The sequence below is a fragment of the Mustela lutreola genome, chromosome 1 (assembly GCF_030435805.1).
Source record: "Mustela lutreola isolate mMusLut2 chromosome 1, mMusLut2.pri, whole genome shotgun sequence".
NCBI classification, from domain to species: domain Eukaryota; kingdom Metazoa; phylum Chordata; class Mammalia; order Carnivora; family Mustelidae; genus Mustela; species Mustela lutreola.
In genome coordinates this window covers 235,074,483-235,088,708 of record NC_081290.1, presented here as the reverse complement: position 1 = coordinate 235,088,708, position 14,226 = coordinate 235,074,483, and the positions used below count along the sequence as shown (strand labels likewise).

Below are 14,226 nucleotides of genomic sequence, written 5' to 3'. Positions count from 1 at the left end.
TATTTGATGGGAATACCTCCCCCTTATGGATTTCATGGCTCATCTATTGGTCCTATGTGATGTGAAAGTCCAGTGAATACTTTGGAGTATCATCAGACTTCATGAATAAATTAATAAATACACAAATTATTATATTAAATAATCCCAAAGGATACTGACTTTAAGTTAAAAAGCAGTCAGAAGAAACAGAGGGAAATTAGAAGAGCAGAGAAGATACTGGAATATTAAATTCTTGGCTATAAGAAAAGTCAGAACACATGACTTCCTTAGCCACCTGATACTGTCCAGTGCTGAATAGAAAAATTTGAGATCCTTTTTCAGATTGTAGAGGAACATAATACCTACACTGATTCTTTTATACTTAGAGCACTAAAATCAACCTCCTTTATATAATATGCAAGTTCCACTACATTCTTTCTCCAACTATTCTAAAATCTTTTTTTTTTAACTCTTTTTATTTTTTTTAAATCTCCTTTAGTGTTTACTCTGTAACTTAAAAATTATCTCTGGACTATCGCTTTGTTAAATATAATCTGAACTTTGAAATAAATTTCTTATATTTATTCCATTGTCTCAAAGCCTATGCTTACTAAGTAATTCATGTTTAATCAAATTGATTTAGGTCAAATCAATTGACCTAAAATATGTTTGTTCCATCAAATCTGGAATTAAGACATATAATATTGTGCTTATTTTTTGTTGTTCTTAAGTGGTCATTTAATTTCTTCATTTGTATAAAGATCAAGTTGAGAAAAGTTCTGATTTTTTTTTTTAGGGATATGTAAGTAATTTTTAGACTAATTGTAGACAATATTATTCTAAACCTTTGCTCAATCATTTTCCTGATTCAACCAAAAATAATGCTTTCATCTAAGAAATCTAGACAGAAATTCTGGAGTCTAGGAATCGCACTACCTTACTTTTTCAAGGTATGTTTTTCTTTTTCATACAAAGCAAAGTACATTTTGTTATTCATTAAGACGATTATACATTAATGTTTACTTTTCATAAAGAAGCTGCATTTTGCAAGCTCATAATAAGTGAGGGCAAATAGTCCAATATTTGTTAAGAATATTTGATGCCAAAAACAGATTTCAGTTTTGTAGGGAGAAAACCATTGTGAAAGTTGGTTACATGCATGAGTTCTAAATCAAAATGAGCTTGGTTCAAATCATTATTTTGCCACTAATGAACTACATGTGTTAGAATACGACTTATTATCATCAATTCAGCAACTAAACTATCAACAAGGAAGAATAACAGGAGTTTCATTGGGTGAAAGACATAGAGACGGGGTGGTTGCGGTGTAACAAAATGAAAACATTTATGTGAGGTCCTTCCCATGGGGTGTGGTAACTGGTGAGGACCGGGGAGGGCTTATCATGGTCATCACGGCCGTCACCATCATCATTTTCATTGTGAAAACCCATATTGCTCCTATTGTGCTTGAGCTGAAATGCTGCACCACTACTTTCCAGTTTATTCATACCACACTAAAGTTAATTTTACTTTTTTACTTTTTTTATTTTTAAAGATTTTTTAAAAAATCTATTTGTCACAGAGAGAGAGGCAGAACAATCAGGTGGGGCATCAGAGAGAGGGAGAGGAAGAAACAGATTCCCCACAGAAGGAGCCCAGTACAGGACTAGATCCCAGGCCTCTGGGATAATGACCTCAGCCTAAGGCAGGCACTTAATCAACTGTGCCACCAAGGCACCCCAGTGTTGACTTTATTTTATTTATTTTTAAAATTTTTTTATTTTTTTAAAAATTTCTTTTCAGTGTTCCATAATTCATTGTTTATGCACCACCCCCAGTGCTCCACACAATACGTGCCCTTCCTAATATCCACCACCAGGTGTTAATTTTAAAAACACAAATTAAAACTTTATGTATGACCCAGACTGTGGTCCTTTTCATTCACCTGTACTTGTTGATTGAAGTGTTATTCTATCTCTATCTCTATCCATATTTACACAACTGTGTGTGCATAGTCAAGTTTGTTAGTTTTAGGTCATTTTATATTTCTATGCTTTGATTTCTTTGCTTGTACTTTCAACTTTTAATACAAATGTGTGTGCAAGTGTTCCATTAGGAATGTGGATTACTTCTTATGTCTCCTGTTCCTGCTGCTGATTTCCTTTGTTTGTGTATTTTTAAGCTATGGGTAGTTAGACACTCCCTTTATTGGGCATGTGAAGATCTGAAGTTGAGGGATCTTCCTCACTGATTGACCTTTTCATCACTGTGAAACCCTTCTTTGTCATCTCATATATTATATAAAAATTGTTTTCAAGTGGCTTTAAATTTCTTGCCTTTTTAAAAAAATAGAGAATAAGCTGCTTATTCCATCTATAAACTGTTTCTACTATTATGTATGCTAACATGTATGCACTTTTGCTAGCTGAACTGCTATTCAGCTTTTAAAATTTATTATGGAATGTTCTTTCAACAAGTAACATTGATCATTTGTTTCTTTTGTTTTCTATCCCCCATGTAAAGCTTTCACAGCTGGTATCTCATTACCCTCCCCCTCCATTTCTTCTTTATGCAACTGCTTCTTCCACACTGATCATGTGAAATATTTCTGCTCATGACCTGGATAACACACAACGCATTTTAATGATAAATGTATATTGAATGCAAGAATGAAAGCATAAACACACATTACTTCTTTTAACCAAACTTGCATAATAAATAAGAGTAATTCTCAAAATAGCATTATATTCCTATTTTCCAGTTGCAAGAACAAACAGACAAAGAGGTGTTCCAAGTTCAAATAACTTAATGACATCATTAACATACTTTATTACCTAAATCAAAAAATTCAATAATATCATATTTTTTGATAGCAATAGCTCAATATCCTGATTTTAAGTTAAAAACATCAATAATTAAGGTCACGTATTTATTCCACAAAAGTTCTAATAGTGTACCATACTAAGTAAATTTATAGATTAAAATCTCTTATCCACAGAGCAAATATATGAAGATAGAGATATGGAAAGGAAAACATGGAGAAGCCAAGTATAAAGCCCCCAATACAGATTTAAACAGTGGCAGAATCTGGATTCAAATTAGACAATTCAATTCGAACCTCCTTTTTAACCAATTCCTTTAACTTGAAACTTCCTTTAACTTGAAAATTCCTTCAACTTCCTTTAACTGAAAACTAATTCCTTTAACTTGAAATGTGCCAGATACCAGGCAATTCTATCAACTTTGAGGCTCCGTGAAAGAAGCATAGCAAGGATGTTTATTACATAGATCTCATGGCATTGGATCATGTCTATGTTACATGTGCTTTACTTTACATGATCTCCAAGTGAGCACAGCAGAAAACGAACTGAACACATCAAAATATAATTTATGTATATGAATTTGTCTGCCTTTACTTTGTAGGAGAAGAGAAAAGAAGAGAGCTAGTTGTCAGTTTCCGTAATGATTTCTGAGACATTAGATGCATATGAACTGTAGAGGGCATGATCCTGAGCTCCCAGATCCCTGGGGGCTTGGGCTAGTGGCAGTGAAATCTCTCAGTCCATGTTTAGACCTCCTCTGTCTCCACATTCACTGGGGAATATTTTTTTTTTATTTTTTATTTTTTTATAAACATATATTTTTATCCCCAGGGGTACAGGTCTGTGAATCACCAGGTTTACACACTTCACAGCACTCATCAAAGCACATACCCTCCCCAATGTCCATAATCCCACCCCCTTCTCCCAACCTCCCTCCCTCCAGCAACCCTCAGTTTGTTTTGTGAGGTTAAGAGTCACGTAGTTAGCAGCTTTCTTCTACATTTCAAGCTCAATAAATTTATGCTGCTGCCTCAGCGTGATACAGATCTTGCTGTGAGTTTTGTTGGAGGATGAATCCACCAACATGATCTCGGATGGACTTACGGGATAGGGTCAGATTTGTTTTGCAAGGACAGAAGAAAAGCAGGAAAGGCTATCACAGAGATGTTAGTATATTGGTTATGGTTCCAGCAGCAAATGGATCAGAGTTCATGCTGTTGATGAGGGCTGTTACTGACGGTTCAGGCAGAAGAAGAGGTGCTGCCCAGCACAAGATATAAGGGAATAAGACTAGAATCTCAGGAATGGGAAAGGTGGATGAGATGAAAGCTATGAGGGATAGTGTCATGAAGACAGATGATGGTTTTTCAGGTGTCTGGTAAGAGCAGAACTGGTTCCCAACAACAAACGGTGAGGAAGTCTCACTATCCCCAGTTTACCCCATACTGTTTCTCTACCAGCTTTTCCAAGGATAACCACTCCATCCACCTGCCCTGCACTCACACACATCCTCTCTTACTTGCCTTCCTACCATTGGTACCTGTCAGGTAATGCTCCTAGGGCAGCTCCTTTCTCTTGAATAAGTCAGACAATGGGATTGTTACTAAAGGATTCCTATTCTAGTTCTGATTAATGTAGAAAGAGTTAATGAGACAATCCATGATTTATAAAGCTGTACAATTGAACACTGAGGAGCAAAGCTTTGAAAATCAAGGATTTGGTTGACTAACTGGTCTCTTCTAAATATACATCTGCTGACACATACTCTCTTCATAGAATGGCCCTTGTTAACTGGGTTCCTTCATTGGAGATTCAGCCACAAAAACCACAGCTCTAGCTACATTACTGGCATATTTGGTGACATTCGGTATATGATTAGATGATCTTCAGCCTGCTAAAGCAAGATTCAACTAGTGTTGATACTAAATCAATAGTGTTGAAGAGGCTAGGAAAGCATGAAATAATTGAACACTTTATTTTAATTGCCTACTAATTTCTCTCTTTTACAGCTTGATAATTTCCTGATTCAAGATATGTAATTTTTAAAAGCTATGATTTTGATCAAAGAATGACGTTCTGTAATGACTAAGACCTCACATTTTTAGAAATTCAGTCATTAGTAAATAAAGAGGTCATTAAAATTCTCAGGGAGCCTGGGTGGAGAAGTCAGTTAAGTGTCTGCCTTTGGCATAGGTTGTGATCCCAGGGTCCTGGAATCGAGTTCCGCCTGGGGATCCTTGCTCAGTGAGGAACCTCTTTCTCCCTCTGCCTGCCACTTCTCCTGTTTTTGCTCTCTTTTTATCCTCCTCTCACTGACAAATAAAGAAATAAAATCTTTAAAAAACCACTCTCAATTGCTCTATAGCCCTCTCCTGAATCGTTTCTAGTATCCCAAGGTTTGCCCTGTCTTGCATTTCTACTTTCTTCATTCGCCTCTGGATGAGGACTCTATCCTTTCCCCCATCTATTTTCTACGTATCTATGCCCTTCTATTTTGGATTCCTCATAACTCCTACAAATTTACAACTTTTCACTTGATAAACTTTATCAACCATTGCAGTAAAACTTATTCAACTCCATTTCTAACACTGTTACATTTAAAAATTAAACTTCTGTTTCTGGTTATCTATAGAGCACTTGTGGAATAAGGAGCCACCTCTGAAATGTGTACTCTGTAGTCCCTATTTTATTTCTCACAGGAGATTATTTCTATTTAGTAAAATCCTCAGAAGCTTTAAAGAAATGTATCTATTACCAGATAAGGAGTCCCATTATTTCCAAAACATCTTATTTCTCTGTAGCTCTAATGGGTATTAACTAAACCATATATAAAAGTAATTGCCTCTCTAACTTTCAATAGCTTTATGATTGTTTATGGTTCAAACACTTTGGGCATTTCCCAAAAGTATCTGTGACTCATTCAATATGTTAAAAATAATATTGTATTCTCTAGACAAAGAGTAGTTTACTACTCTCTTACTATTTACTACTCTTTACTGTAGTTCAGAATGTGCTGACCTCACCTCAGCTTCCTTCATATTCTAATTGAAGAGTATTCTTCTTGTTTTCTCTGAAAATATTTTATTTATATTAAGCCCATCACTGCTACCCTGATGGAGAGTTGAAACTCTGATGTATGCAATTTGCTCCTTTTACTGGGGTAACGGCTCCGGGTATGGCTGTATACAGTCTGCCAACATGACATCACTGAGTGTGCAACTAGGAGAAGATAGCCACAACCAGTCCTCCTAAGCCCCTGGGTGCTCACCTGGCACACTGCACAGCCATCCTACACCACTGGTTTTTCTAGGATGAATGTAATTTTATGGCAGTTTATGACAAGATGGGAATCAGAGATCCTTTCTTTTTCTTTCTTTTTTTTTTTTTTAAGATTTTATTCATTTATTTGACAGTCAGAGATCACAAGTAGGCAGAGAAACAGGAAGAGGGAGGGGAGGAAGCAGGCTCTCTGCTGAACAGAGAGCCCAATGCGGGGCTCCATCCCAGGACCCTGGGACCATGACCTGAGCTGAAGGCAGAGGCTCAACCCACTGAGCCACCCAGGTGCCCCGAGAGATCCTTTCAATGCAAAAAGAACAGGTCTACTCCCTAGGACCTAACCCAAGACACAAGACAAATACTGTGTGACTGTAACAAAGGCCATCAAGTCTTTCAGATAGATGCACGGAATGCAGACTTGTTAGACTCTTTCATTCACCACACAAAGATTCTGAATCTTTTCCATTCTTCGGCTTGATAAAAAGATTAAAATCTCTGTTTAAGTTCAAACCCTTTTTTTTCACCTAAGTAAATGTCAGGCATGAATAATCCTTCATAATTGGAAACCAGAAATAGATATTCTGACTGGCACTAAAATTTTGAAAAAAAATAAGAACACAAAATATATAATGAAATGCCCATAAAATAAATTGTCTTTTGAAATGTTAATAATAACTTTTTGGGATGTAAATATGAGGGTTTTCAATAATGACTGGGAAGTGGTTCTGATTGATTAATCTTCACAAAATAGTACATATATCCTATCAATCCTTTTAGAAAATGGTTCTCAATTTTCCATAGTCCATTTACATCTCTACAATCATAATTATTTATTCTAACAATGTAGATCTCTGGTAAATTGCTTTCTTAGATTTCTTCTAGATACTTCCAGGGTCCTGCTCATAAAATAGATAAGCATATAAAGATATCTAATTCCACGCAGAGGACTTTGGCTAATTGTTGTATCACTTCCCCTGAAAATCAGGAAAGAAAAGAATCAATATTCACTAGTCAAGTGTAAACTTTATTTGAAATTAAACTTATATATTTAGATATGTTATAATATTTCTTGTTCATTGTCTTTATTTTAGCCACTTGGGAAGATATACTAAGTATATTAGAACTATTATGATTAATAATACCATCAAGTTGTACTACTTCCAATGTCATTTTAATGTACTAATAAAATATTTTTACACACACACACACAAAATGCACATCATTACATCATCTGAATTCTGAACATGACTGAGACTATTTGTGTATCACATAGAAAGATTCCATTTAGTTCTCTGTCAGCATGTCTACAGTGATTAGTATGAAGAACTTGAGATGTTTTCACTGGCCTTCCTTGGTTCATTATTTGTATAAAAGTGTCATTGACTGTGTTATCTTGGGGCACTGTCTTCTCTTAGAAGTTTCTGGAAGGACAGTCTATTTGGCTTCCAATCCCCAAGGACACCAGGATTTGAGATTTTTTATTAGATGCAGATGTGCTATGAGACATAGTCTCCTAGGTTTTGAACCATATGTGTGTGCTTTTCACGGTTGTCCCGGGCTAATTTAAAGCTCACCAGGGACTGGTGCAAAAAATCCCCAGGCGACAACGGTACTACAAAACAGCCATCCTCACTATCGGAAATACCAAAAAATTTTCACTCTGTGGCTTCTACATATGTTACCACAAATGATTCCAGGTGAGTCCTTGGGCCTTAGACCTGCACTGAGTGTGGGGAACATGGAGGATTGTTTTCAAGGAGAACACAACACCTTTATGCTCCAAGAAATTGGCAGGATGATAAAAGAGCAATGGGGTCTTAGAGTAGCTGATTGTTTAAATGGGGAGAAGATTTTGTCCATGTTGCTGTTCAGAATATTTCTGAGTCAATTAATCACACACTGGGTGAGATATTTTAAAGTGAGCCTCACAGGAAGGAGAAGCCTTGAGGAAAATTAGGGCTGATCAATGCACGGGAAGCTTATTTGTTTTAGGTCAGGAAATTATACATGTTTAGACTGGAAGAGTTCCAGTAGCAATGACACCTCAAGTCATTCAGGGGAAATCATATCTGGTAACATGCTCATCAAGTATCTGAGGTAGTCAGGTGAAGGACAGGGTAACTTTTAGGAATGAATTACTGGCATTCAGGCAGAGTAATACATTTTAAGTTTCTTTCTAATATTTTAAATGCATTACATCATTTCATCCTCACAGTTACCAGGTAGTGTGTTTCTACCAGTTAACTTTGCCTCAGTAATAAGGAATTGAGACAATGTAAAGTTTTAGAACTGGCTGATGATCATGCATAGCTAAGGGATATCCCAAGGATGCAAACTTTCCTGACTGACTTCAGATCCATGTCCCTTGGCTGATATGTTCTTCAGAAGGTGGATTGAGGACTTCTATGAGAAATGAAGAGGAGACAGTTTGAGGCTCACCAGGAAGAAGACCTGTCTGACAGTTGGAGCGGTCCTGCAATGGGCAAGCTCGCTCAGAAACAGAGGATCTCTCCCTGGGGTGTTGAGGCAGAGATCAAACAGTGAATGTCAGAGATCTTGTAGAGGGAAAGGTTTCCATAGAGTGTTGGGAGAGTGAATTTAGACCTAATCCCTTCCTTCTTTATGTTCTGGGAATCAGCTCGAGTCAGAATTAGTTTAAGTAGAACTAATGGTTCAGGATTCCCGCTGCAAATGAGTCCCCTGACTGTTCTTCCTGTTCCCTGGATTTCAGGGTTTAAGATTTGTCTCCTGCCTCCTTCGAACATGTGCATGTGTATACACAACGGTTGTTTCCAGCTAGTCCTTGTCATCCAGTGCCATTACTCATTGCTCTCAAACCATGAACGTCTTAGTCTCTCCTCCCATGACTTCTCTCCATCAGGTCATCAAGTAGCACAAATATTCTTCCTGTGTTACTCTTCTGATGTGGCAAGGTCACGTCATCCTATCCCATCCTAGCACAACTATTCTTCTAACATATTCTCCATATGCCAGATCTCATCCTTCTGGATCAGATGGAGTGGATTTTTAAAAGCAAAAAAAGCCCTGTTTTTCCACCTAAGGTTTTGAAATTATTTTCTTTCAATTGTATTCTTATTTGTTATTCTCCCCTTTTCCCAAGCCCCAACAAGCATCATCTCTGCTTATGACACAATTCATATGTGAAATTACTTACTGATTTCCAATCCAACTGTACATTTCATGCTTCTTTGATTTTTATCCAGAGTATTTCCTCCTGAAGTGCTCTTGCACCTCCTTTATCTGGCTACTATCTCCTGAATAATGATTCTCCTTGATAAACAGATTTTAATCTGCCCACTTTTATTAAAGCTACAAGATCTCCTTTTTAAATTCAGGAATATTTTTCTCCTGTGTAAAACTCTAGATCAATGGTTAGTAAACAGGTATGGTGTGCCCCTCCCCACGCAGGAAGGTGACATTTGGTAACATATGAGACATTTTTTTATTTTCCTGATGAGAGAGAATAATTTGCACCTATCTAAGGGGTAGGAGTCAGCGATGCTGCTCTGCCTAAGACAATGTAGAGAACTACACAGAATATAAAATCTATCTGATCAAAAATGCCAGTTGTGTAGAGAGTGAGAAAACCTGCTCTAGAAGAATAGCCATGAGGCCTCATGAAGCTGGAAAAGTAAAATTATCCTGAAGGAAGGAAACTACTTTCTTCACATGATGAATGTACTTTGAAGGAAGGTTTCCCATGTTACTTATCTGATAGTGTGTTTACTGGCTCCTTTCCTTTTTACCCTTCTTTGGTTGACCACCATATAAACTTCTGCCAAGCTGAATTTTGCACATTCTTCTCTAAGTATTCTTCAGGTCAGGTATGACCCACATAGCCATGTTAAATCTCCCAAATGCCAACACCTGAAAAAGAGAGTAGCACACACTTTTGAGCCAAATCACAATGTTAGCCAGTATGTGAATGACCTGATGTGTAAACTTGGACCCATTTCATATGTATAGAATATAGTAAGCATGTGTGTATTTATGGATTTTATCTATTTGGTCAAATAAGAAAGTACTATAGAAATTTCTTCCCTCAGAATATGGAAAGGCACAAACTGATTAAAAACTTTTTACAATCCAGCCTGATCTATTCACACACTGAAAGATAGCTCATATTCTTACTGAATTGAATGATAAAATCTCAGAAGACAAATCTTACTTGCTTTTTCTTCTTTTTCAGTATGCCATGTAATTTGGATCCAAGTAGATCCACTTAGAACAACAGCAAGTCTTAGTTTTTCATTAATGTAATGGATTAATGATATAAATACCATAAGATAAGGCTGACAATGTAATTTAAAATGCTTAAAAGTCTTAGGAACACAAATAATACAATATGTATTCAATAAATGGTAAATACTAGTTTTGAATTCCAAGCAGTCAGGATAATGAAGATTCTTCCAAATACAGGATAAATAACTTCAACATGTTGCCCAATTGTTTTTTGAAGTGCTTGAAACAGGTAGATAATAACAAATCATTAGCACATAATCTCTATTTGTGGTTAATAATATAACCTTCTGATTTGAGGAAAATCTAGATTGACTCATATATTTGCAAAAAGAAATGTTTCCAAAACAAATTTGTCTTGGATAGGAAAGCTTGACTCATAGTTGAATTAAGTTAGGAGAAAACAGAGTAATAAATGCTTCTGCAATTGACCGAGATGTGTTTTAGAGAACTTCACAAGTCTCAGGAACAATCTAAAGTTATCAGACAGAACTTGAAGGAATGTGGACAAGGTGTGATTATCTGATTTTTTCTAAATAGCCTATCTCTCATTTTAGACCCTGTCCTTTCTTTATCTGTTTTATACTTGCTGAAATCATTTTTAAAGGAGCTTAGAAATTGCTAAAAGAAAATGAATATAAGTTGGGAATTAGTTCATTACATATTCTGAGGAAAAAACACTTTCTTTAAGAAAATATAAATGCCAGTTATAAGGAATCACCAGACAAGAAAATTCTCAAGGGCTTTGAAAATGATAAGACAAATACATTCATGAGAGACCCTGATGATTATAATTTAATGTGTTAGATTCAGCAGCAAAGGACAGAGACTAAAAAACATAAAAGTATAAGTAAAGAAAACAAATTTCACAGAGTGTCACTGTTTTACAAATACTTAAGAATAAATGCATATTCAGCCTTAGGGATTGAAAAATGATTACTGATGGGCAGAGAGAAGAGCAGAGAGCACAGACTGGCATTTCAAATACATACAAGAGATGTGCAAAAAGCATGACACAGTAGGAACAAGCTCTGATAGAAACTGCCACAGAAGACAGCCATGAATTAAAAGTAATTGATTTCTTTTCACAGAGAAGAAGCAGGAAAAGTTGCACCATGCATGATTAGGTTTTGGAAAAACATAGAAACTTTGACAAATTAGGTTGAAAACACTCTGAATGGAGGAGAGAGGGATCAAACTGGGAAGACGCTATGCTGAGAAGACAGGCTGATGAGCTGCAAAACTGAAAAATATTCTGGTCAAACTTGTCTTCTGATTATGGTCAGCGGAATCAGTCAGCAGCACCATGGCTGCTGACAGCCTAGTAGGAGACTAGTTCTTGAAATTACTGTACTCTGCATTAAATAAATTTTTCCAGGTCCAATTAGCAGGTTACAAAAAAAAAAAAAAAAAAAAAAAAAAGCACATATGATGAGTGGAAAACAAAATACAAAAAAACTCTTTTTGTTCTATTAGTCATGAAATAGAAAAAACCACCCTATCCATTTAACTTTTGTCATAGAAAGTGATAAAAGCATGTTGAAACATTGACCTGATGGTTGTTCTTACAAGGACATACTGAAAAGAGAAAAATTGAAAGGATTCATTGAAAAAATACAATAAGATGGATGATATTCCATTGCACGTCTTCTTTATGCATTCACTTGTTGATGGGCACTGAGGTTTTTTCCACATCTTGGCTATTGTGCATAACGCTGCAGTGAACAAAAGACTGAATATTTCTCGTCACTATTCCTCTTTTCCAGTCCTTTGTGTGTGGTGTGTGTGTGTGTATATATATATATATATATATATATATATATATATATATATCAGAGGTGGAATTGCTGGGTTACATGTAGATTGTTTTTAAGTTTTTGATGCACTTCCACATTGCTGTCCTTAGTGGTTGGCAAACAAACATTCCCACTAACTAGGTAAAATGGTTCCCTCTTCTCCATTTTCTCTGCAACATTTGTTATCTCTGAATGATGACAGCCATTGTAATGGAACTGAGGTGATATTTCACTAGTTTTCAGCCATTTGTGACCAAATGGTGAACTCAGAGTACATTATGATCTGTGAGAAGAGTCAGACAGAGAAATTCCAACACATATGCTATCATATATGTGGAATGTTCAAAAAGTTGAATAAGGAAAAATTAAAAATAAAAATTATGTGTAACAGGGGCTGAAGGACAAGAAAAGAGAGGGGTTATTTTATTAGTAGATAAATAAGTTCTGAAGATCTACAGCACAGGATAGTGATGACAAACAAAAATCATGTATTAAAATCATCAAACTTACCAAGAGACTAGATCTTCATTTTTCCAACCATGAGAAAGAAAACATAACAAAGCAATGTGATAGAGTGCTGGCTAACACTACAATGGAACTCAAAGTGCAATATGCAAATGTATCAAATCAAAAGGCCATGCACCCTGGGCTTAGAAGATTTCATGTCACTTATCTTTCACATATATATAGGATCGAGAGGATGAAATATGCATTATCTGACTAAGGTATACTTTGTTAAAATAAAGTATTTTCTTCTTCTTTTTTTTTATTCTCATAGTCTTGATGAGGAATAGAAGATGAAACAGCAACACCACTACTTGATTCTACAGACCAAATCATCATGCTCATACCCAATGGTTCCGTCTTCATGCCCCCTGTCCTGACACTCACTGGCATTCCTGGGCTGGAATCAGTGCAGCATTGGATTGGGATTCCGTTCTGTGTCATGTATTTCATCGCTGTGATTGGGAATTCCCTAATTTTGGGGATAATCAAATATGAGCACAGCCTCCATAAGCCCATGTACATATTTTTGGCCATGCTGGGGGCCACGGACATTGCACTTAGCACCTGCATTCTTCCCAAAATGTTAGGCATCTTCTGGTTCCACTTGCCAGAGATTTCCTTTGAAGCCTGCCTTTTACAAATGTGGCTTATTCACTCATTCCAGGCAGTTGAATCAGGCATCCTACTGGCAATGGCCCTAGATCGATATGTGGCCATCTGTGACCCCCTGAGACATATCACCATCTTCTCCCAACAACTCTTGATTCACATTGCAGTTGCGGTGACACTAAGGGCTGGTATTCTTGTAGCACCATCTATTGTGCTCATCAAATGTCGTCTTAAACTCTACCGAACCACAGTGATCTCCCACACTTATTGTGAGCACATGGCCATCGTGAAGCTGGCCATTGAAGATGTCCGCATCAACAAGATATATGGTCTTTTTGTTGCCTTCTGTATCTTAGGGTTTGACATAATCTTCATCACCTTGTCTTACATTCAAATCTTTATCACTGTGTTTCAGTTGCCCCAGAAAGAGGCACGATTCAAGGCCTTTAATACCTGCATCGCGCACATCTGTGTCTTCTTACAGTTCTACCTCCTTGCCTTCTTCTCCTTTTTCACACATAGGTTTGGTGCACACATACCACCGTATGTTCATATCCTCTTATCAAACCTGTACCTGTTAGTCCCTCCTTTCCTCAACCCTATAGTCTATGGTGAAGACCAAACAAATTCGTGACCATGTCCTGAAAATATTTTTCTCCAAAAAACCATCTTGATCATTATTGGCTCCTTCCACAGACATTTTAGGCTGAGTCAAGCAGGAACATCATATGGTGAAAAATTAATATCTTCTACAAACATTAAGTTCAGAAAGTATTTATTATTAGTAGCTTATAATTGAATGAGGTGTTCAACAACTTTGAAATAGTCAAGAATGATGGTTTGCTCTTCATATAAGAAATAAATTTTCTTGTGGCCTGAATTCAAAATTTTTTTTTTCTTGTGTATTTTTCCTATTAGTTTAAATATAGGGGTTTTTCTCTGGCAACACTTTGACCTACACAGAAACAAAATTA

General features: G+C 36.4%; 1 protein-coding gene across 1 annotated transcript; it reads left to right on the top strand.

Annotated features, from left to right (window-relative positions):
* Window positions 1-12,977: 12,977 nt before the first annotated feature.
* Window positions 12,978-13,886, top strand: LOC131821250 (olfactory receptor 52A5-like). Its single transcript, XM_059157203.1, has one exon. It carries the CDS (start codon window positions 12,978-12,980, stop codon window positions 13,884-13,886), a length of 909 nt encoding a protein of 302 aa, XP_059013186.1.
* Window positions 13,887-14,226: the final 340 nt, after the last annotated feature.

Bases quoted from the DNA above. Each gene is read 5' to 3' on its own strand.
- LOC131821250 (XM_059157203.1), top strand. From the start codon at position 12,978: ATGCTCATACCCAATGGTTCCGTCTTCATGCCCCCTGTCCTGACACTC.